Source organism: Panulirus ornatus, chromosome 20 (genome assembly GCF_036320965.1).
Source record: "Panulirus ornatus isolate Po-2019 chromosome 20, ASM3632096v1, whole genome shotgun sequence".
Lineage (NCBI taxonomy): Eukaryota > Metazoa > Arthropoda > Malacostraca > Decapoda > Palinuridae > Panulirus > Panulirus ornatus.
The window spans coordinates 2166965-2193482 of NC_092243.1; the positions used below are offsets into that span (position 1 = coordinate 2166965).

At 40.9% G+C, this 26518-nt stretch overlaps 1 protein-coding gene across 13 annotated transcripts in view; it reads right to left on the reverse strand.

Moving 5' to 3' along the window:
• The window catches only part of f (espin protein forked), a 410656-nt gene that overhangs the window by 15811 nt on the left and 368327 nt on the right, over positions 1–26518 (reverse strand). For 10 of the 13 annotated variants that reach the window (XM_071674484.1, XM_071674485.1, XM_071674482.1 and 7 more), the window contains 6 exons: positions 19368–19625; positions 17260–17370; positions 11564–11968; positions 8731–9369; positions 7431–7612; positions 6524–6714 (listed from right to left, as the gene is read on the reverse strand). In XM_071674484.1, coding sequence (XP_071530585.1) covers positions 6524–6714; positions 7431–7612; positions 8731–9369; positions 11564–11968; positions 17260–17370; positions 19368–19625 — 1786 coding nt within the window. The remainder of the gene's footprint in view (positions 1–6523; positions 6715–7430; positions 7613–8730; positions 9370–11563; positions 11969–17259; positions 17371–19367; positions 19626–26518) is intronic. The other 3 variants (XM_071674475.1, XM_071674488.1, XM_071674478.1) reach the window with 2 other exon arrangements.

A 26518-nucleotide genomic window follows, 5' to 3' on the forward strand; every position in this document is an offset into this window, starting at 1 on the left:
GTGTAGTATACATAAGGTGATTTGAATTTCATGATTTTCCATAAAACAGCTTTTTACACAAGGTAATGTGATTGTATCCGAATGAATTTCTGTCCTGTATGGTACTCCGTTTATACAGGTTTATTGTACTGCAACATTTTCTTCCAGGCACACTTTCTAATGAAACAAGATGTCAGTATTACTTTATTTGACCCTTACTTTTTTCCTGCTGACCATAATATCTTTGATGACAAGCTCATTATTTTTCAAACATAGATTTAGAATTCTGATTTTATACACCGATATATTGCAATAAGCATTAATTTCTGGCAAGTTATATTCATTCTTTATTGCGCCTTTTATGAAGCACTAATAAACTCAATGTTCAGGAGCTGCTAATTACTTGTTACTATTCTTAATGACTTGTTGCTGTTCTTTTTCTCACTATTTAGCTTCTAAGATCTGTTATTCTCATTTTTTCAATCTTGAATATGGGAAATCAGAGGGTTTACTGTATGTCTTTAGATGTATAAAGTATTTCTAAATGATATACTACAAATTCATTGGAATGATCATGTATAAAACTGCATGAAATTATGTTCTATTAAACCAAGTAAACAAGGTCAGTGTAAAGATCTCTGTGTGTCATTGAGTAAGTGAAAGAAATGCTCTGGTATCCCACTGAAGATATTTAGAACACACTTGTTTTTAACAAAACTGCACAAGGAACAGAATACTACAATCATGTATTAAAGACAGAATAAAAGTTCACACCAATATATCCTGAAATGCAACTATATTTCTAACTTGTATGAGCAAATCTTAAGCAAAAAATAAAGTAACTATCTGCAAAAATTAGAAAAAGGTTATAATACTGATTATGCTATATGCTGCATAAAGCAGATGTCAGCTTTAATGAGTACAATGCACTGTGTCTTTAGTAGAATGTAAAACTTTTGAATGCAAGCAAAACTGTTCAACAACTTTTGAAGTTTAATAAGTAGAGAAAACAATGCAATTAATTTCTAATTATTTAAAACATTTCAAGTATTAACATATTCCTTGAAATATTGTACATATAGCAAAAAGTTAAGGTACCCTGTACAATAAAGTAAATGTTTGATTTTTACACACAAAAAGAAAATTCAGTACCATCAAATTTTGATAAAGTACTACCACCTTTTTTCTCCAATGAATTAACTTTCTTTACCGTCTGGTCATCAGTGTCTCTGCATTTAGGTCATATTCTTCAACTGTCAGTGTCATTATAAAAGATTACAGCACCTTCACTGTCATGTCATCAAATAGTCCATGTTTGTCAAAAATTTTATATTGTCAGAGAAGTGTCATGAAGCATGGTGATTTTACTCATTTAATTCTTATATGTTGCAGAGAAAGCTGCAATATATTGCAGGGTGTAGTTGAGTAATTTTCATTGCCATGTTTTGATAACTAAAATCTACCTTGTTAGAAATCTTTGCTTATCTACAGGCAGAGATTTTGCAATTCAAATATCTCCTCTTTACTGATAGTCCAAAAAGTTTTCCCACAGGCAGACATAACTTTAAAATGGAAATGAATAGGAACAAATGGGACTATTGTTAGTATGTTGTATCAATTCATGTGGCTCAACCCAGAGAAGTCTGATTTATGGCATACAGGCCATGTGCAGGCACACAATGCATGCAAGCCCTTCTGTGGATAAGCTATGGTCCTAAGGATGAATTTTATTATTGTTATATGGAAAATATCTCTAGGATGAATTCGATTATTATCATATGGAAAATATTTGATAACTTCATCCACTCAAGAAACAGATGTAGCCTGTGGAGATATCAATAGAAATAATGGGTCCCAGCTAAAGATGTTAAGTTACCCAGCCCTTAGTTAACAAGTCACTTGATCAGTGAGGAACTGAAAGCTACTGAACTATTATTTAGGAATCACTTGATAGAAAGCACCAATAAATATAACTTCATTTATCTTTCTTCCTATTCCACTCCAGTTTTGAATACTCAGACTTTAAAAACCTTATCACCTGCAATTAGTGTTGAATATGATATGATATATTGTTCCATGCAAAGGAGAAGATGATACAGAGTTTACAATGTCGATTACAGTATTTTTACAAGACATAAAAGAATTCCTAATAAGTACACTGCTTCCCACATAAAAAGTTATGTAGTACATGCAAAATCTGCTCCTCAGACCTATGATCACAACATCAGCCATTGGCAGTTGCTGATCTCTACATGTTAGTGCAGTTGTGTTAGTGAAGCAGTTGTAAACTGTATATGCATATGCTCACACAAGAAAGCATAATCACTGGAGAAGGATAGAGCTGATAAAAACCCAAAAAGAAACTCTTCTCCATTCAAACTCACACCCCAACCAACCTGTTTGTCTCTACTTAGTAAATAACCATACCTGAATTTGCATTAACTCGTAACATTCTATTTTTACACACTCCTAAAATGAGAATGCAATATTGGCAGTTTCTCACTTGAATCTGCAACCAAAGCCATGTCATCAGTATGTTCTGGTTGACTCATATCTAGTCCTTCCTTCCCCACAGACTGAAGACCCTTGCATTCACCTCCCTCACTATAGTGCCATCACACATCCCTGCAACAGACTCACCTTCACTTGGAACCACCCGCTATCCATTCCTCGTACTCACACATGCCTTACCATATATTTGAAACACTTTCCATAAGCCATCTCTATCAACCTTTTCATATACTTTCTTCAGATCCATGAATATTGATTTTATTCTATTATGCTTGATCGCTGTTTCCTGTGTCAGCGAGTTAGCGCCAGGAAACAGACAAAGAAAGACCCATCCACTCGCACACACACACACACATGTGTATGTTATCATATCATTTTTTTTTTATTATACTTTGTCGCTGTCTTCTGCGTTAGCAAGGTAGCGCAAGGAAACAGACGAAAGATTGGCCCAACCCACCCACATACACATGTATCTATATACACGTCCACACGCACATATACATATCTATACATTTCAACATATACACATATATACATACATAGACATATATATACACATATACATAATTCATACTTGCTGCCTTTATCCATTTCCATCGCCACCCTGCTACACATGAAATGACAACTCCCTCCCCTCGCATGCGTGCAAGGTAGTGCTAGGAAAAGACAACAAAGGCCACATTCGCTCACACTCAGTCTCTAGCTGTCATGTATAATACACCGAAACCACAGTTCCCATTCCACATCCAGGCCCCACAAAACTTTCTGTGGTTTATCCCAGACACTTCACATGCCCTGGTTCAATCCATTGACAGCACGTCGACCCTGGTATACCACATAATTCCAATTCACTCCATTCCTTGCAAGCCTTTCACCATCCTGCATGTTCAGGCTCCGATCGCTCAAAATCTTTTTCACTCCATCCTTCCACCTTCAATTTGGTCTCCTGCTTCTCCTTCTTCCCTCCACCTCTGACACACATATCGTCTTTGTCAATCATTCCTCACTCATTGTCTCCATGTGTACAAACCATTTCAATACACCCTCTTCTGCTGTCTCAACCACACTTGTTTTATTACCACTCATCTCTCTTACCCTTTCATTACTTACTCAATTAAACCACCTCACACCACATATTGTCCTCAAACATTTCATTTCCAACACATCCACCCTCCTACGCACAACCCTATCTATAGCCCATGCCTCGCAACCATATAAAATTGTTGGAACCACTTTTCCTTCAAACATACCCATTTTTGCTATCCGAGATAACGTTCTTGCCTTCCACACATTCTTCAACGTTCCCAGAACCTTTACCCCCTCCCCACCCTGCGACACTTCCACTTCCATGGTGCCATTTACTACTAAGTCCACTCCCAGATATCTAAAACATTTCACTTCCTCCTGTTTTTCTCCATTCAAACTTACCTCCCAATTAACTTGTCCCTCAACCCTACTGAACCTAATAACCTTGCTCTTATTCACATTCACTCTCGACTTTCTTCTTTCACACACTTTACCAAACTCAGTCACCAACTTCTGCAGTTTCTCACCTGAATAAGCCACTAGTGCTGTATCATCAGCAAACAACTTCTGACTCAAGTCCTCTCATCCACAACAGACTGCATAATCGCCCCTCCCTCCAAAACTCTTGCATTCACCTCCCTAATCACCCCATCCATACACAAATTAAACAACCATGGCGACATCACGCACCCTTGTCTCCATGGTGTGTAATTTGTTTATGGATGGGGTTGTTAGGGAGGTGAATGCAAGAGTTTTGGAGAGAGTGGCAAGTATGCAGTCTGTTGTGGATGAAAGGGCTTGGGAAGAGAGTCAATTGTTGTTTGCTGATGATGCAGCACTGGTGGCTGATTCGGGCAAGGTTATTAGGTTCAGTAGGCTTCAGAAACAAGTCAACTTGGAGGTAAGTTAGAATGGAGAAAAACTGGGGGAAGTGAAGAGTTTTAGACATCTGGGAGTGGATTTTGCAGCGGATGGAACCATGGACGCAGAAGTGAGTCACAGGTTGGGGGAGTGGGCGAAGGTTCTGGGAGCATTGAGGAATATGTGGAAGGTGAGAACTTTATTACGGAGAGCAAAAATTGGTGTGTAGGAATAGCTGTTCCAACAATGTTATGTGGTTGCAAGACATGGGCTATAGATAGGGTTGTGTGGAGGAGAGTAGATGTGTTGGAAATGAGATGTTGGAGGATAATATGTGGTGTGAGGTGGTTTGATCAAGTAAGTATTGAAAGGGTAAGAGAGCCATGTGGTAATAAAAAGAGCGTGGTTGAGAGAGCAGAAGAGGGTGTATTGAAATGGTTTGGTCACATGGAGAGAATGAGTGAGGAAAGATTGACCAAGAGGATATATGTGTCAGAGGTGGAGGGAAGGAGAACCGGGAGACCAAATCGGGAGGTGGAGGGATGGAGTGAAAGAGATTTTGAGCGATCAAGGCCTGAACATACAGGAGGGTGAATGGCATGCAAGGAATAGAGAACTGGAACGATGTGGTATACCGGGGTCAACGTGCTGTCAATGGATTAAACCAGGGCGTGTGAAGCGTCTGGGGTAAACCATGGAAAGTTTTGTGAGGCCTGGATGTGGAAAGGGAGCTGTGGTTTCGGTGCATTATACATGACAGCTAAAGACTTAAGTGTGAACAAATGTGGCCTTTGTTGTCTTTTCCTAACGCTACATCAGGCGCGCGCGGGGGTAGCGGGGTAGTGCCATTTCATGTGTGGCGGGGTGGCGACCAGAATGGATGAAGGCAGCAAGTATGAATATGTGCATGTGTATATATGTATATGTCTCTGTATGTATATCTATGTATATATATATATATATATATATATATATATATATATATATATATATATATATATATATATATATATATATATATATATATATATCATCATTATTATTATTATTATTATCATTATTATTATTTTGCTTTGTCGCTGTCTTCCGCGTTTGCGAGGTAGCGCAAGGAAACAGACGAAAGAAATGGCCCAACCCACCCCCATACACATGTATATACACACACGTCCACACACGCAAATATACATACCTATACATCACAATGTACACATATAGATACACACACAGACACATATGGGCATATGAAGCAGGGCATATGGAGCGTCTGGGGTAAACCATGGAAAGTTCTGTGGGACCTTGATATGGAAAGGGAGCTGTGGTTTCGGGCATTATTACATGATAGCTAGAGACTGAGTGTGCACGAATGGGGCCTTTGTTGTCTTTTCCTAGCGCTACCTCGCACACATGAGGGGGGAAGGGGATGTTATTCCATGTGTGGCGAGGTGGCGATGGGAATAAATAAGGGCAGACAGTATGAATTATGTACATGTGTATATATGTATACGTCTGTGTGTGTATATATATTTGTACATTGAGATGTATAGGTATGTATTTGCGTGTGTGGACGTGTATGTATATACATGTGTATGGGGGTGGGTTGGGCCATTTCTTTCGTCTGTTTCCTTGCGCTACCTCGCAAACGCGGGAGACAGCGACAAAGCAAAATATATATATATATATATATATATATATATATATATATATATATATATATATATATATATATATATATACATATATATATATACATATATATATATATATATAGATAGATAGATAGATAGATAGATAGATAGATAGATATATTGGTATATACGGTTTGTATACTTACACACAAACACACACACACACACACACACACACACACAGGAGAAAGATTGACAGCGAAGAATATGTTTATAAGTGAGATTTCATGGCCAGGGAGATACATCCATTTCAGTCATTAAACTATGTACGAGTTGCTGAAACCTGCATCTAATTACTTGACTTTCTATATAAAAGAATAATCCAGATAATTCTAAAAACTTATATACTACTCAGACTATCAATCTAGCTAGATTGGCTAAGAGTCCCAAACCATTGGTTAAGATTCCCATACTGTCTACAGTTATCATTAAAGATTGGTAATGTAGGGTTATATGCTCACCGCTTGCCGTCTTCATCGCGTCGCATCATTAGTTGTCTTTTCCAGGGTGGAATCGACTGAAGACGCTTTTCTTCTGCTTCCTGTATCCGCGATTCCTCAGCCTCTTTTTTAGCTCGCTCGGCCGCCTTTCGGGCAAGCATCTGGCGTTTCCAGTCGGGAATTCGATTCCCTGCATTGTCTACCTCAGGCACCTAGATATAAGAAGTGAATACATTGTAAAAATGTTTCAACTTTGCTGATTTAGAATGGAACAGAGATATATATTAATAAGCCTACCATGTTTATGCATCCATCTGCTTCCAAAGCAAAGTACTGACGGAATGTCATCATCCCTAAACAGACAGCATTCACCCCATTAATGATGATCTCAGGTGTTGGATATCAACAGCAACACTCAAAACATTTGCCAAGAAAAGCCAACAAACTTGTTAACTTTTGGTATGAATGGAACATCTATCTACTGCTTGCCACAGGTAGAACAGAGTTCAATATGTTTAAAAGGAATGGAGACGGTAAGGTGTCTTATGGACTAGGCACAAGAGCAAGATATACATAAGAACAATAGAATTATAATGCTTGAAGTATCGTATGGATTTTGAGATTAAGTTACTGGCCACTTCATGAAACTCGGATAATCAACCTTTTCATAACACTTTTGCTTTTCGTATATTACTGGTTTCATGAACAGTGATGTTAACAGAACCACTATCTTCCATAATATGCCATGCCAATGAAATAATGAATCCATGCATAAAGCTCCTAAACCATTATCTATCATTTCTGCAAATCTTGAGAAAATGGACAAAAAATAAACAATTTTATTTTCCATACTTCTGTTTCACAGTGTATTTGAACATAGCAAAATATTTCCAAAACTTGTTCTTACTTTGTATACTTTAAAACTCACATGGTCGACAAATTTTACAGCAGAGAACTGGCGACTTAGCTCCTCTTGCTCCAGTTTATCATTTATTTCCTCTTCCTTGGCACGTTCAGACTTTAGCTTCTTTATGCCAGTGATATCAACACCCATCTTTAGCTCCGCAATAACATCATTCTTTGCACTAGTAAAAGATGGCTCAGGTGCTGCTGAAAATAGAATACTATATTAAATATATATCGAAAATACAACACTACATTAAATGATTTTTGAAACTAAAGAGGATTCAACACTGAACACCATGTGTTTAAAATTAGATGACCCCTTTTTTTTTAGTATTCATGTCAACAAGGATTAATGTCTAGATATGGCCAACATGCTTGACGAGTCTTTCTTATTAAGGTTTCGTGTAATCATTTTTTGTTCATTTATTCCTTATAAGTATTTCTTGATTTGCAAACTAATGGGAACCTTCCACCCCTTCAGACTAATTCTTCTGTTATGCTCACCACCGTTCTAAGATGGGGTGCAGTCATCCAATATGAGTCAATTATTTGACGGAGAGACCTAAAAAATAAATTCATGAAGGGAGAGGAAAAGTCGTCGCAATGCAAAAATAACATGAAGACTGCAATCTTGCAGCTTGACTGCTGAATGTAGCAACATCCTTTTGATAATCCTAAAGCTGAAGATTCTGCTATGAAAGTCTTCATAAACATTATCATTAGCCTCCCACAGGAAAAGCATTGTGTTGACAATAATTTCTGACAACAGAAATCGATGTAACTTTTACAAAACCTTTTATGAAGACATCAAGATATTCTTACCGGCACCTGCAATGAAGCCTATGAATCAGGAGGAAATGGGGTCTTAAATGAGAAGTAACTCTAAGTCTAGATTAACAGAATCAAAAGCATGACATAACCCTTCTCTCTGTCGCGAGGTTGTTGACAAGTCTGCACAACAGATGGCTCGGAGTCAATCATTTCCTCCTCAAAAATGACTCAGTACTGAGAACATTTCTGTATAGGAAAAGCTACACTTGAGAATTATGGGTTCATTTGCAACATCATCCATGCTCCTATGTCAGTCTGAGAGAATAAAAGAGGCAAATATCTATTAATGGTAACCACTATAAACCAACGACTAAACGGAGAAGAACTGATAGCGATTTATAAACACCTGGCCATTCATTTGCTAAGACAAAAGTTTCTTCCCTTTGGAAAGATGACATCTCTCTTACTGGAAAAAGGAAAATGTTTATCAAACACGAGAGAGAAGGTTCTGATAATCCAACAAGGAAATGCTGCCACTGCACACTACTCACACATTGGAAGTCTGACTGATGTCGGCTTGGCAACCTTGTTTTCTATCTTCCTCAGCTGGACGCTCTGTAGATCCGTGACGCTGATCGTGGGTAGTGTTGTCTTGCCGTTGGTGCTACCGTTAGTCAGTGTGTTGTTCCGGCTCGACATTGTGTTTGTGGCCGACGATGGAGGAGCTGGGGGAGCTGGTGGAGGAGGGGGAGCATTTACAACGGCCTTGTTGGATTCTTCTTCAGTAGCCTCTGGGATCGCTGGTAGTGGACAGGGAGGAGAGACAGTAGTCTGTATAGCAGCAGCACTATGACTGCTGTCTAGACTGTCAACAGATGATAAAGCATTATCGGTCGTGTGTAGTGATCTGGGTTCACCACTAGAAGGTGGCCGACAAGGGCTTCCTCCTAGGGAACGAAGGTATTCTGAGGGTTTAATGAGGCCTGAATCCGATGGCTGTGTTGGGAACTTTGGAGGGATGAATGGTAGGCTCTTCCCGTTGATCGTGTGAGTCTTGCCTTGTTGAGAAGACTGACCAAGATCCTCCTGTGACCCTGTCGTGTCCTTCCCACCAGACAGCATCTTGTCGTAGTGTTCAGCAACATCCAGGGGTAGGGACATGGGTCGATCCATCTTCTTGTGTCCTGATTCTGAAAGCATATTATATTTATCCATTTATTTATATATTTATTCATAATACTTTATCGCTGTCTCCCGCGTTAGCGAGATAGCGCAAGGACAGATGAAAGAATGGCCCAACCCACCCACATACACATGTATATACATAAACGCCCGCACACGCACATATACATACCTATACATTCGGACGTATATATACATATACATACACAGACATATACATATATACACATTCATACTTGCTGCCTTCATCCAATACCCATAGCCACTCCACCACACATGAAATGGCACTCCCCATCCCCTCGTGCGCGCGCGAGGTATCGCTAGGAAAAGACAACAAAGACCACATTCGTTCACACTCACTCTTTAGCTGTCATGTATAATACACCGAAACCAAAGCTCCCTTTCCTCATCCAAGCCCCACAGAACTTTCCATGGTTTACCCCAGACGCTTCACGTGCCCTGGTTCAATCCACTGACAGCACGTCGACCCCGGTATACCACATCGTTCCAATTCACTCTATTCCTTGCACGCCTTTCACCCTCCTGTATGTTCAGGCCCCAATTGCTCAAAATCTTTTTCACTCCATCTTTCCACCTCCAATTTGGTCTCCCACTTCTCATTCCCTCCACCTCTGACACATATATCCTCTTTGTAATCTTTCCTCACTCTTTCTCTCCAAATGACCAAACCTCTTCAATACACCCTCTTCTGCTCACTTAACCACACTCCTTTTCATTACGACACATCTCTCTTAACCTTTCATTACTTACTCGATCAAACCACCTCACACCACATATTGTCCTCAAACATCTCATTTCCAACACACTCACCCTCCTCCACACAACCCAATCTACAGCCCATGCCTCACAACCATATATATATATATATATATATATATATATATATATATATATATATATATATATATATATATATATATATATATATATATACATTATTCATTGATTTATTATACTTTGTCGCTGTCTTCCGCGTTAGCGAGGTAGCACAAGGAAACAGAGGAAAGAATGGCCCAACCCACCCACATACACATGTTTATACGTACACGCCTACACACGCACATATACATACCTATACATTTCAACGTATACATACATATACAGACATATGAGAGAGAGAGAGAGAGAGAGAGAGAGAGAGAGAGAGAGAGAGAGAGAGAGAGAGAGAGAGAGAGAGAGAGAGAGAGAGAGAGAGAGAGACTTTTGAAGACAGTTATGATGAACTGGGAGAACTGGTTGACAACTGAGTTTCATTGATCACCAAACACTCAGCATCAACCATTTGCCAATCAGATATCATTACGACAACAGCCATCAGGGATGCTATCAGCTACCTTTAGGACTGGTCTACGTTTTCTTTTACTTAGAGATCAAATCAAGTGAATCGGTTTCACATATTACATTACACGTTTCGTAACCTGACCATTGATAGCAAAGGACAACTGAAGCATTAAAATCGTTTTGAACACGTCCGCCAGAAGATGGAGACTCTGCCATTGTGAACATGATCCAGAAACACTTTCCAAATCTTGTCTGCCGAGATTTAAGATAAGTATGAAATGTAAACAGCCTGTGTGGTGAGCAAATGATGTCATTAGCTATCTGGCTGGTTGGCTGGTGTGTTGGTGACATCCAATGGAACTTCCTTAAAACATACTTTAATGTTTCTCTCGGTATTAATGGTCTAGCAGGTCTCGACCCGGGTGAGTGTGTATAGAGTTTCGCCAGGTCCACGTCTAGACATATCTGTGACAACTCGTTCTCTGGGTGTAAAATTACCGGCACTTGTCGGGTGTGTGTGTGCGTCTGTGCATATGGGCGTATGAAGGTAGAGATGTTTGTGTTATGCGAGAAGTTAGATCTGGACGAGTCGAAAGAGCCAGTTCTTCTAGCTCGTACGAATCTTATAGACAAATACGAATCATGATAACAGTGCTGCAAGTAAAATGAATTGACATTCATTGTAAGGACTACGATAAAGAGTTTTTCTTATCTGATGGGTAAAGAAGAGGAAAAGTTTGTATCTAGCAGAATGATTTCACTGTGAAAAATCAGCGATAACTTTCAGAAATGGATGAAAGCATGACAATCACGAGAGAAGCTAGTAATAGAAGCATAATCCATGAATAGTTAATTATCTTGACCAGATTTTTAAGGGAATGAAGGAAATTCCATTATTACCCCTGAATGATCCATGCTCGCTCCTCTGAGAATTTCTTCTGATGAACTCGGACGGTCTCACAACCCCCTCTTCAACGGGGCCCTCCGAATCCCTTTCCTCCAGCGGGCTGTGTGTGGAACGGGGTGAGGAAGGCTTGGAAGATGCAGGGGAGGAGCTGTCCACCTCTTCGCTGGCCCTGTGGGACGCTGACGGTGAAGTCTTAGGAGACGGAGTTGAAGAAGGCATGGGTGGAGGCGGAGGGGGTCGAGGTTCTGATATGGTGCGCAAGAGGGGCGTCCGACTCTGGCTGTGGCCGCTGGAGGAGGGTGTGGGAGGGACGGAGAGGGTCGAGTGAAGGTGTCGACGGGCCGAAGCGTCGCTAGTGCCATTACAACCTCCGCTGCTGCCGCCACTGTCACCAAACTCTGTTGGAAGTCAAGATATTAGTGGTAGCCACGTACTCCTCACCAACGTGAAGGGTGCCTCTAGAGCGCGGTGGTCAGACAGAACAATATTGTTTACATTATCAAGAACATAACAACATAAGTCAGTGATACTGGAGCAATGAAGTCACATAAGCACATGCATCGGCAAAGATATATATACAGTATTTTGCTGTTATAGTATGTACATTACGAAGACTTTTGAATAACGACTAACTTCAACTGTCACAAAATCTAAGGAATGCTAAGATTATTACGTCATAAAAGTAAAGTCAAAACCAGTAACCTTTTGACCCCTGTTGACTATTATTATAACTGGGTCGTCGGTACTTTATGTGGAATTCAGACCTACAGGGAAGAGAATCAACGACACAGGTGACCCCACTGGAATCATCGTTTAGAAATTGTGTTGTCGCATCCAGTCACTGACTGTGGGACTCGTTTTGACCAGCTTTCTGAACAGCTCGAGAGAGAGAGAGAGAGAGAGAGAGAGAGAGAGAGAGAGAGAGAGAGAGAGAGAGAGAGAGAGAGGAACACAGTTCCCCAGAAGCAAACGTAGCCAGCCAGTCAGCTGCGTCAGGCATGGAAGGGCGTACTGTGGTGAGAACCGACCGCCCAGCCACTCCACGCAATACCAGCAGTTTCCATCTCCCACGCCATATGGCTGGCGTTCCTCCGCACCGTGGAATGAGGAAGGGAAGTGCCACAGATGTTCTTCACGTACGTGCTTATGCTTCCGCCAGCACTAGTCATATCCACAACTGCGTCCGACAACCTACTTTGTTATATATATATATATATATATATATATATATATATATATATATATATATATATATATATATATAGATAGATATAGATAGATAGATAGATAGATAGATAGATAGATAGATAGATAGATAGATAAGGGGCATAATGAATATCCATCAAAAATATACTTAGTATGAAAATGACTTAGCTAATGGCAATTTGATAAAACTTGACAAAATAAGAACGGAATGTCCATTTATCTTGTTCCAAGACTTTTGATGACACTTTATCTATGCTAAAATGAAGTATAACATTAAACAGGGTTCCTGTCTCCGATGGAGTACGGGAATTGTGAACAAGACCCATGATCGCGTTCCTACCAGACTTTAACTGTAATTACCATAGAATCAAAGGTATTAAGTGAACCTTTGAACGGTATCACTTTTGAGGGCACGACAGTGCGACCCTTAAAAACGACAGTATGACTAATGGATATCACGCATGTGGGCTGTATCGTCGTGCTCTAGTGTCGTACCGTCGTGCCAGTTAAGAAGGAATGGACAACTACAGCCCTGGCATAAAATTAAGCTTCCAACACAAACATATTAGCTCACGGGATACCCAAAATAAACTTAATCTTCGTAGGTGATATGTCTGAGGATGGTTTCCAAAGCTTATATTAATTCTTTTTCTGAACGATGGTATTCTGAAAACATTTGGGACACAATACACAATGTTCAACGAAACTGCATATCTCGTTGCCATCCTGTTTGAACGTGTACGAGAAAAGTTACTTGGAATTAATCTAAGATCCAAGGTTATATTGGAATTAATCTAAGATCCAAGGTTATATTGGAATTAATGTAAGATCCAAGGTTATATTGGAATTAATGTAAGATCCAAGGTTATATTGGAATTAATCTAAGATCCAAGGTTATATGATTACACGTATATTATCTTAGAAGTGAGACATAATGAAGCACAAATATCATCACTCTGTCGTCTACATTTGGAAGAAATCTGAATACGGATCTTTGACCAGAGCTTTCTTGGTTGTCAAGACAATGGGGACTTGTGCCGTGGGCGCTTTGGGCAAATCACAGGGGCAACGTCTATTATGCCTCTTGCAGAAACGTTCAATTAGTATACAATGAGGACTGGGTATGGAGTGCTTCCGGAGGATGCCAGGGTCATGGAACGGAGTCACTGGCCTCTACACAACGGAGTGTACCATCAACACACATTCATTTTACCGTCATTGAGTAGAATGATGTAAAACACTTCAAGACGATCACTCTGGACTGGATTAACCGCTGTCTATGTCCCTGGCTTGGCTAAAGCAAAACGCTATGTCTGTATGTGTGTGTGTGTGACTTGCTCCTTCCCCTCATATTGCACTGGGCTAGAACGAGGACTGTTCGGCGGTGATGGCTCGGCTGGGCTGGGTCCACCAGAAGTTCCCTCACTCGTAAACCTGGATTTCACCACCGCCACGCACCCAGCGTCCAAGCCACCACACCATTGTACTACCAGGCGCTCCACACAAGTTCGCAGTTGCGGCTGCAGCACAGGTGTTTACATGGTGAAATCTACAATGTAATTGATACGAAATTTACAAAAATAAATCAGTTTAAAGTTACGCTTAAATCTTAAACAACAATCTTGGAAAGAATAGCAGCTTACATAAACACCTGAAGACAAACCCTTAATGCTCAGCGAGAGTGCATAAATTCTGAGAATCATCTTACGTCCGGTTTTTTTTTTACCTCGATTATTGGTTATAGCTTGACCATGACGGCCTTAATAACCCTGGCAGTCGACAGGCTTAAATGCCAAATAACCAACCAATCAACAATGTGAGGTCAGGTCATCCACGTCTGCCATCATTTCTCTGTGGCGTGCTAACAGTTCGTGTCATTAACAAGATAACCCGGCTCTCTCTGCCTGGGGGGAGACTGTGGCTGATTCTCAGGACTACTGGCGAGAAAATACCAACAATTTGAACGTTTTTGTTCGTCTTAAAAAACAACACAGACGGATGGAAAGACGGATCAATACGAACTGGACCAATATTTATGAGATTACATTTATACTCGTAACACATGAATTCTTTATCATTTCTATATCATTTCCATATTTCTTATAATAGTACAACATCCATCGAGCAGTATTCTCCAGGTGTAAGGGAGGCGTGGCAGTTCCTCCCCCTCGTAACCACATCCTCAAGACTCCCAGACGCTGACACACCCTTACAAGAAACACGTTCCTCGCCCTGTCCAGAATTACGAACGAAATCCCCACAAACTTTCCCCCGTCGAAACGAACTTCCGGTTCGGGCAAGTGGTAAGTGGAGTGGCTGTGTTGTAGAAATAAGTAAACGAACAGGTATACACTCCGAAGATAAGTAAACTAGACGTGGATGTCTGAGAGGTTAGTCGTTTGTCAAAATAAACCAGATTAAATCTGCACCATGAAAAAAAGAAAAAGCCGCTGGTGCTGCCGAAGCGGCTTTTCTCACGTAGGTGTCGTGCTGCAGGTTCCAACAACACCGTCATTACCAGAGAATAGATGGGTAAAAGTACCTGGAGGATCGCCCGGGGAGGAGGGGGATTATTTTACGCCTCAAGAACCAGGAAAAATTATCTCATCTGAGACTAAATGTCTGCAAATCAGGCTGCTGCTCTTGCTTTACAGACCATAAACAACATCCGTGTTATACCCTGACTTACGTCCGTAATGAATCATGATGAATTCATGGAACATTTTCATAAGAGGAAGTCGGGGAAAATGACCTTTATAATTCAGTCTTCACCAGAGATGGTTTGGCTTCCTGTTCGTGCTGCCATCTCTCCAAAACTGAGGACCACGAACGTGCTCAGGTTGACAGCCGCGAGGATCAAGGGTTCGAGCAAACACCAACACACGCAAGATATACTTGACGGTTCTCACCTCGTCTCTCACTATAATGTTTGTGTGTATATAAAGATACCATCGCTCAGCAACAGAGAACACCAGAGTGAGTCAAAACAGTGAACTACGCACGATGGCACTAGTGTGCAGAGCCTGTGGCCACATGTGACAGAATAATCCTACAGGATCATAAAATCTCTCCAATATTGGAGAAAGAAAAAAAAATCTTTCGTAATTCTTTATACTTTCCAAAAAGTCAGATTCAATCTACATTCAGACAACACGATATATACCTTAAAGCACTTACCTTGTACAAATGACGTAGTAATACATCTACTAGGTTTGCAAGTATCTATAAGAGTTGAGTTTAGGGTTATTAGGCAAAGATGAAGATGGGTTAGATTGGGCGAACCTAAAGGGGACGAAGGAGCAGTTCACGAGGAAGGACTGTTAGTGATGGGGTCATGCGAAATGTTGCCGGTGTTAGATCAAGAGGAGAGGTCAGGCCAGGTAAGGTTGAGGAGGGGAGCCGCGTGTGGAGCGGGTCAGCCAGACACCAGGGAAAGTGTTGACGAGAGGCTGGGGTACTGGGTGGAAGGGAGGGGTGGAGGCGATAGGCTTGAATGATTACGGTGGAAAGGAGAGAGTAGAAGACAGATATTTAGATTGAAAGAAGGATAAAGAGAGAGGGAGAAAGTTTCCGTCTCAGTGTTACTGTTTATTACTATTTGTGAGGTATAGGGAGAGAGTTCTGCACTCGTGTTGCGGCGTCTCTTAACCCTCTATGTAAGTACCGTGTCTTTGCTCTTAAGTGTGCATGCACACACACACTAGTCTAGGCCACGTACCCATTCATCGACCAGCATCGATGGAAGGATGAACAGTTGTATTGTGGGCCTACTGCCTTGTCCAGGATACGATCCCGGCCAGGCCAGTGCGTGAATCATTGTCAGCGACGCTAACCACTACATCACGCAAGGTCTCGTGTGTGTGTGTGTGTGTGTGTGTGTGTGTGTGTGTGTGTGTGTGTTCAAGAGAAACAGTATGAAGACAACAATAAGCCCGTCAGGTCCAGCAAGTTAACCACCGTGAACAAAAACAAAAGACAAACACTTTCTCTCAATAAGTCTGCCTTACACCACCAGCAAGGATATCTTTACTCTTTCCATTCTTTCATATCAATATACTTCATTCAGTAGTAGCTTCTTTCTCTCTTCTTATATGTACTTTCCCTCACCTTGCATTATAGTTATGTATTCCCGAATTCACTGATGCGCTGCTTCCTTCCAGCAAGTGTCAGTATATTGTAAATCTTCCATTCCTTTCTTTCTCTTCCTTTGATACACATCCTTCATTTCGTTCATCCTTTAATGCTTGTCTTCATATTTTTTCATTCGCGTTTCCTCGTATTCTTTCATGCTATTTACTGTTCTTTTTTCTTACTGTCCTGTTTCCCCTCACCTCTTAGTGACTCACTCATCTCTTATCACAGTTCTATAGATAATAAATCAGTCTGTCTGACTGTCCTCATCTATTACACACGCTCTCTCTCTCTCTCTCTCTCTCTCTCTCTCTCTCTCTCTCTCTCTCTCTCTCTCTCTCTCAGAACATACCAGGTGGAGGCGCGATGTCTGCCTGGTGACCACCACTGGTACAGACGTCAGGCAGGGCTGATGCGTCGTCCAATGGCTCCCCTTGTTCATCGTAGTCGGGAGGAGGAACTCCTGTGGGACGATGGTTGTGTCAGGGGTGAGCACCGCAGGGTCACTACAGAGGCACCACTGTCTAAAATCCCACCTGAGGGGGATCTTTGTCAGGGGAGGAGATACGTCGAGGAATGATAAGGGTTTGGTGTCTCCATCTGGTAGAATTTTTTTTTTCAGTGGAAGAGATACGTCAGAGGATATGAGGTTGTATTCTCCCACTCGAGGGAGTTTTTACTAGTGGAAGAGATAGTCAACAGTTAAGGGTCTCTTCTCCCAGTTGAAGGTTGTCAGTGGAAGAAATGCGTCCAGAATCATCAAGGACTATTTTCCGATGAGGGGATTTTTGCCAGTGGAAGAGTAACGTAGGGGTTTATCAAGGTTCATTGTCCATTTTCAACGGATTTAGGCTAGTTTAAGGGATCCCAGGAAGATTAGGTAGGATCTAAGATCGTATAACGGTGTATTCAGAAAAGCCTGGTGTTGACTAAAACTCTATTAACGTATAAGATATGATCACAGGGGATTCATACTTAATACAGCATCACATCCTTTATAAATGTGGATTACTTAATTTAACATCTCTAGAGTAAAACCTCATCAAAAATATCCCATCATAGTGCGTTCATGGGTTTCTTTAGAGCTGATGGATGGTGGCTGTGGGTCATTGTAAACTAGTTTAACGATCATTTCTTGTCCAAGAGTAAAACTACTATTTTTAAGGATTATCCAGTCCAGAAGGAGACTCTGATATGGACAGGGATCATGAGTGTCAGTTTCTATTCTCCAGAACATGATGTTTAAAGTCAAGATCAAAAGTTCGAGAAATGTCGCTGGCACGTATGAGATAAAGTCACTTCAGATAAATGACGATATTAATCGAGACAACCCTGAGAAATTTAACAAAAGAAGGTTGAGATTCTCATCGTGATTCAAAGATTATCTGTCATGAGTCTACCAAGACGTGTGACACAAGAGGTCACCATGATAGAAAAAAGATGAGAGGATCACAATGAAACACGAATATGAAAAGATTAAGGTTGTCTTTTGTCATGCGTGGTTCAAACGATACTAGTTGTATATTACGCTTATATTTCTATGTGCTTAATTAACCCCTTGAGCACAGTGGCACGACCCTTGAGGAGGAAGGTACGACCCTTAGGCACGAATACAATACCCTTGAGCATGACGGTACAACCCGTGAGGACGGTGGTGCTAACTGCGAATATTACTGCATAACCCTTTTATCTATGATAGCCCGGCCTTTATAAGGGTCAAATCAGGGTACAGTTCATGGTACCTAAGGGTAATAGAGTCATGCTCAAGGCTCCTACCGTGCTCAGGGGCCGCATCGTCATTTTCAAGGATCGTCCTGTCTTACACAAAGGCTCAAGTCATTCTTTTAATCTATTTGGGATATACAAAGAAACCCAGGGTAACAGAGTTGTGTGTCAGAATAAAATGGCAAACGTCCACGTCATTATGGGTCAGGTGGACACTGATGGCGTCTGATACACTTCTCCAGTATACGTAATGTCCTTCATGTCACATCTAGATAGTCGTCACATCGTGGGTGAGGGCTCTCGTGGTTTAAATGCTGGGATAAGGTTTATTCAAGAGCTAATTTATCATTACTAAACCTTGAAAACTACAAGGACTAATTACTCTATAATAAACTAATTTCATATGTAATGGCTACGAAAAATATCTCACACTAAGTTCAAGGGTTCTATTACTTGACAATATAACAGTTTAGTGATTCTATATACAAAAGAAGTTATGGAAATCTAATTCCTCACTAATATCATCAACTCAGCAACTAAGGAACACACTATATAGCGAAGAAAATCTATGAACTAGAATAATTCAACTAAGCTATATACCAGAGTTAATAACAAATGGAACGTAGTAAAGATAATTCTAGTTCAATTCAAAAGCGGAATTTAAGTACAGCTCAACCAACATTCACGACGTAGTGTAAACAATGAGGGACCTTATGAGGCTTTCTGCGACCTTACCAGCGATCAGGTCGTCAAGACCTTGAAGCCGTTGCCTTTGTCGCACCGCCTCCTCGTCTCCTTGGTCCTCAGCATCCTTGAAGGCATCCTTGCTCGCGTCCTTGAGGGAGCGACCACGGCGTGAGGACTCCCTGGCGCGCCCTTCTCCACCGGAACTCCTGACCATCTGTGAGGGGTCGATGTCCTCATAGTGGTGGTCCTGGGAGGAGGTGCTGGCTGTTGAGGCTGTGTCGTCGCTGCTGTGCACGTCGGCCTTTACTGTGGAGTCAAAGAGAACGATGGTGAGACCCCATGGAGGAGTATGAGGCTGGAGGATAAGTAGGTAAGAGACCATTAGACCTCTGAGTGTTGGAACTTGTGGAGGTGTGGGTAGGAAGCTGGCGAGACCGAAGAATGTGATGAAATCGAACACCGAGTATAGCGGCCAACTGCAGATGTTTGGGCTTTAGTACAGAGACCAAACATCGTGTGAAACGGTATCAAAATCAGTCTGTGTACAAATATAAAAGACTGGGTTCAGAAGCCAAAAGAACTTGTGGCGCAAAGAGCAGGGAGATTTAAATGTTGGTGTCGTTACTTAAACTAAAGGTAAACAGAAAGGTTAACACTAGAGAGTGTGGCAAAGTTATGAGCAGATGTCTGTGTGTTGAACCATCACGAAGACTAAGGAGCTCGTAGTTCTGAGACTGATGTGAGGATATTCACTAGGGTAAAAAATGTTCAGGCCATAAAGTATGTCGTACACATCGCAAACTAGAATTTTGGTGTTAAGAAAGAGGATCAGATGAAGTTACAAATGGACTCACACGCCTGTACATAATGCTACACACTATACGTACCTAGAGAACTCTCCAGTGGCGTCTGTGAGGGAGAGTCGGGAACAAAAATATGGTCTCTGGCTCTTCCCTCTGAACTGTTACCAGTAACAACAATAATTAACCTTATTCCAGACGCAACCACAAGAAACATTTCTCCTGAACTCCAAACTATGGACGTGTATAAACGCCAGCTTGAATTATTCTTACAGCAAACAGACCACGAAGCCACCAACTGCCGTAACACCACACCTTACAGCGACACTTAAGAGAATCACGTTGTTAAAGGACAGTTGTCCCTTTTTTTTCCGTTTTCTAGATCACGAATCAGTCAATCATGACATCCTGCGCTGCACGATGTGTTCCTAACTGGACCCATTGTTAACACTGTGCCAAGCGGATTTCTGATGGCCACAAGACTGGTGGAAAATTCTCTAACTTTGAAAACTTGAAAGCCAGTTTAACGATTTTGCAAGAGCAGGTAAATCAGTAATTCTTAAAAGGCAAAAGAAATGAAAGAAAAGAATAGGTATATTGGGTGAAAGTTCATATACTGTTCATCAGATTAGGTTTTAAAATGTGTGTATTGTCCCTGTGGACAGAGAATGACATCATTATGTTCTATATTACATTGATGAGGCTCTGAACGGCTATGTGTGTGTGTGTGTGTGTGTGTGTGTGTGTGTCCGAGGAAGATCTGGGGAGTGGACACCTGTCATCCCAGAACATCTCTACCACAAAACGGACGACAGTACCCACAACAGCATCGCTCTCCTCCCTGCCCTTCACAAACCGCCTTCGCTCCCCACTTACCCAGCAAGTGCTGCCCTTTCGCTCTAACCCCAGTCAATGCCCCTGGAAATTCCTTTTCTCTCCCCCTCCTCCCCCAGCAAGAGCCCAGCCGTCCTGAGGGAGTCACTTGCTGGGGGTCTCGCCAGACTCGTGGTGGGACCAACCTACCCAGACAACTCTGCTCATGAGCGGGAGGTTTGTCAGTGTCGCACTTTCTTCCCGCCTGGCTTTCTCCGCCTGGCTCTGGCTATCTTTATCCTGCTTTTTCCTACGAACTGTTGGAGAAAATATCATTCTTTTGCTTTGTTTCATCCGTTTCTACGCTCTCTCTCTCTCTCTCTCTCTCGAAGCTTTCACGGACCTCCCAGGGTCGAACGCATAGGTTCGAATCCTGATTGCGGCAGTCGGTCCACAGTCAACTTAGCTGTTCATTTAACCCTAGATAATGGTCGATAAAATGGTACCTAACTCTGGCTAGGGTATATATATATATATATATATATATATATATATATATATATATATATATATATATATATATATATATATGAGATGGCTTCCACTAGGGCTTCAGTTGCCCTTGCCGTCTAAGGCTTTCGTTGTTTTGTTTTCGTTTTCAAATATTTCTCTTGAAACAGATCCTTCATTGAGTGTCAGTCTAGCTGATACGTGGCATTATGCACAGCTATCTACCCCAGCTATTCTCTTTAGTTGCTACTTTAACAATTTAGTTGATTATCATCTAGGGTCAACATGCTTTACTGCTACTGTCTCTATGCTTGAAAAGTATACAGCTAATGTTTGCTAATTAAACCAATATTTCATATCATTTCCACTTAGTCTTCTTTAATGTCTTAGCCATGAGAAAATCATGGAAATAATTCTTCTAAGATTCAGCAGTTATTTACCCTTCTGAAACAGAGTTGAGGACCACCAGTGGCGTGCCGCTCGCCTCGATCCTTGGCCCGTTGCTCTTTCTGATTTACGTTAACGACTTTCCAGGAAGATTGGACTGATGCTTATATGTGTTGGTCGATGATGCCAAGGTCACGAGGGAAGGTTAGGGGAATGAAGACGACTGAAAAATCTTACTTTCATTCATGTGTGAAGTTTAAGCCTACCTTCATCACATCATCCCAACGGTATAAGATGAACTGTTGATGTCTCAAAATAATTCCTTTATCCAAAATATACAAACTTTTCTACATGGTAAATGTGCTGAAATCTGTTGTTGTTTGATTGATACCGGAACGATGATTATTTGTTAGTGATTTCTTAAGTAATACCAGGACTGTTCCTGGTTCTTTGTTATGCAACACAAGTACGTGACTTTCCTTTGATACCACTAGAATAACTGCTGCTAACTCCTTTTAAAAGTGATTTCACAAGTGCTGCTCCTACCACCCACTCACTTGAATATTACAAAATTAAATGCTGCTTCAGGCAACTTAGGTAAAACCAGGACAGTCGTTATTTTTTCCGCTTAGATAATACCAGAACAATTTTGTGTCCTGCTGATAAAACCATTTTTTTGCCACTTATAAAAACAGCATCAGAATTCCTCATACTTCCTAATACTTTCTTAAGTAATGCTAGAACAACAGTTACAACCGTGCTCTTTACCTAAGTGATACCAGTGAACCTAACTAAGTGATACCAGAGCAATCAAAATACTTTTTACTTAAGTACCACCGCTTCCTTAAGCAGTACCAGTGGGTCTGACTAAAGTACCAGAACCTGGTCAGGTACCTCTTTTGTGCTGGACCTGGAGTGAATAGACTCGTTCTCACCAGGTGAAGTTACAGCAAAAGGCAGAACTCAGCGTTGTGAACAGTGCAAGTTATTCAGCTCACCCTTCACAATACAGAGTGCCTGATCATGGTTCCTTTGTCTCGTAACTACATATCAACTCGATAGATTAATGGAAGGAGCGCAGAAGAGATCAGCCCCATATTCATCAAGGGAATTCTTGAAGTGCATTTTACGATCATCGAAGAGAAACTTTACATCATTACTGGGGTTATTCTTGCTTTAACTAAGGTATCGAAGTTTCCTTTCGTAACATCGATGTTCTTTTGTTTCAAAGATGGATGACGCATCATCGCAAGGACCGATCAAATGCTTCACTGTAGCGTTTCTCATGATCAGTACTGGTTTCCTACTGGCAGCAGTCATTGGAAGTATCTATATCTGTTGAATTACAGTCGAACTGACCCCATTTTCTTCTTGCAGCTGTTGTTGTTCTGATGTAGAAAATGACATTGCTCCGATACGGAATTGCCTTGTTACTGGAAATAATATTGCTTTGATTTATGGGTTGATATGGCTTAGCTGCTGGAAGTGATGCCGCGTTTTTTGTCAAGTTCCGTCCTCTAAGAAACAATAATCACTTACAGAGTGACTGATGAGAATAAGCAAGACTGCTTCTTAGAAAACTGAATCTAAACTGAATTGAGAGATGAACTGAACATTGCTGACGAATGTTGGAAGTTGCTGTATGGGTACTGAAAAAAAAAGAGAAATGCACTGCACTGATACATACGTATATGATACCAATAAGACTATAAATAAACGGATAAGAAAATGGGGGTAAACGCGAACCAAAGTCCGCCAAAGAATCTGATGATGATTACTATAAAACCATCAATGTTTCGCACAGCTTTCTCAGTCCTACCCATAGCGGTCACCTTGACAGCAACCTCAGCAGGCGGACGTCGTCTGCGTCCATACGCATAAAAATCTTAAGAGGAGAAGTGAACTCTCCTCTGATTGGTGGACTGGACGAGAAAGCCGGCTCTCTCGGCCACACAGCTGTCAGTGCTACATGACGTTGATGGAGAGGCCAGTGCAGCAACACCCTTAGTAAACACACACACACACACACACACACACACACACACAGGTCCTCTTGTGCTATGGTCTACAGACGTCCCTATAGAAATTTCTTTTACTTTAAACATGAAAAGCAGGATGATGTGTGTTTTCCGAGTCCAGCTGTCATATCCGACGTTCATTTGAAAGTAATATTCATCTTTTCACGCTTTCACTGATGTTACAATATGATTTTCAAATAAAGAAACAATCAAAAACCTTCGTAAGTTCCTCGAACGAGAGTAGAATTATTATCATTATAACATCTCTCATTATAACATTAGAAGCGACACGAGAAGTGTGGGTAGCGGGTAGCCGATCTACTCAGGAGAACCGGGCGACCCTGCACTTTAGCTACCTACCAGGGTTGGGCTTGTGATCCCAAGTTCTGCAAAGGTAATTCCCACACACGGTCGTACACGTAGGCAGCTGAGCTACCCAGTGTAAGGTGGGGAGGAACTGAGCTTGGAGTGATAAACAGGTAGGTAGACTGGTACATACTACGTACTGATTTAGTTCATAGTTAGATTAGATAGATGGATAGATGGAACGATCGATAGATTTAAAAAAAAAAAAAATAGACCTGATTTTATAACTGTCACATTCAGGTTGGAAGTCAGTCAGACATCACTAAACCTACCTTGTTGACCTTACGGATTAACTGTGTGCCAGCCATTCTACTTTTCTAGTGAAACAGAAACCAGATGCCTTCTGTCTGACCTATACTGGAACCAGTTCGAAACGTATGAAATCATCAGAATTCTCCGTCTCCATGCTACTAGCTGTAGTCCCCTTCTGAAAACATATTTCTGACAGCTTTAAGATGTTATGGTCTCGTTCTAAAGAGAAAGCATAGAAATGACACTAAGTCTTCTGATATCGACCAGGACTTGACTGACTGTGTTAAGAGGGTCATTACAGATGGGAAACAGCGTGATCAACTCTCTATAAACATTACCATGACAAACGCCATTGTCTGTGAGATCTGACCATACACGCTTTCTAGCCAGAGGAATTATCTTCCTTACTTTCATATCTTTGCATCTAACTTGATTAATGACTTCTTCATCTATGCTTTACGCTTTCAAGCAGCCTATGTTTGTTATCATGTCTCTACTAATAGTCTAATTTACCCCCTAGCGAGACAATGGTCTCCTCGTTCCTCTGTTTCTTCAATACTACATCTTATTTCTGATTCTACAATGCAATTATCTGTCGAAGAAATCATCGTAAATTAGTCATTAAGCTGAGGCTTACTGTATGTGTTATTAAGTTACTTGTCTTGAATGCTTATTCGGAGACCACTTCTACGTTCGTGTTCCATCACAGCTCACAAATGTCCAGAAAGTTACTTAATATGATAAGTAATCATACATCATGACGCCAAGTGAATGTTTTCACGTAGGTGTATCACGCGGAGATAGACTTACGTCAGAAGTGTTCCTGTCTTAGTTTTCGTCATAGTCATGTGCATGGTGGACTAGGAGTCAAAGTCCTCACCTTCAGTAGACTACAGTGAACATGACCCACGGCCATCATACTAGCCTCCCAGTGTGTTCATCTTCATCACCAACATCATCATCACCTTCTTTAAATGTTTAGCTACAGGATTTAACGACCCTAAGCCATTCAGTTCTGTAATTAATCATTTGAATGATTTCATATCTCAAAGATCTTTTGTATTATTAGTTTTGTTTATTGAGAATATTTCGCTATGGGGAAACATTAGGAGATATTTCTAATGATAATTTTAGATATTGAAGATATTCATAAAATCATTTCGATTTCAAAACAAAAAGGTTTTTGAACAAAAAATACCCTGAACTATTAACTGCAATTTTTCACATTTTTCTTAGGTTAACAGATTTCCCTGAAAACCTTAGTAAAAACAACTATTTTTCATGTTGTATAAGAATCTGGACTTGAACTGTTTGGGGGCCATTATGACCCATGATCAGTCACTGAAATGATTTCGTATATGAAAGACTTTTTTTTATCATCAATGTCGCATTTGCTGGCCTGGGTAAGCATTACAACATATTTCCCACGACCATTTCAAGCAGAGAGGCTTTTTATTATGTTACATTTCAATTTCAAAACAAAAAATTTTCCGGGAAACAAAAAAATACCTTGAATATACACGCCATCTCACCCGGTGCACACAGTATACACGTACACACCATGTGACCTTCTCAACACTTCTTACGACCATCCTGCACCCAACACACAGCACTTCATGCGTCTTAGTGCGCACACACACACACACACACACACACACACACACACACACACACACATCTTGCTCATGGCGTGACGCACAATAACTGACCTTATTACAGCCAGACGCAATGAACACGTTTCTATACGATGGAAAATGTGCTTCAGACTGTCGGTATTGTAAACACTGTATGAATCGCAATAACATGTTGAACATATTGTGTAATTTGTATGTCAAGTAGAGGCAGAAGGTTATACATTTAGTAGAGATTACAGAACGACAATCGCACTTAATGCCAAAGCCAAGATATACAGGTGGAAATATAAATGAAACTCAGAGATTTGGGAACAGAAATATGCAAGAGTAATTTCGACTTATGGGTCCTCGTAGATACTAGAGGTAAATAAAGCATTCTGCTTCAAACTATGCAGGATCCTCTGTGTATCGAAAGTCAT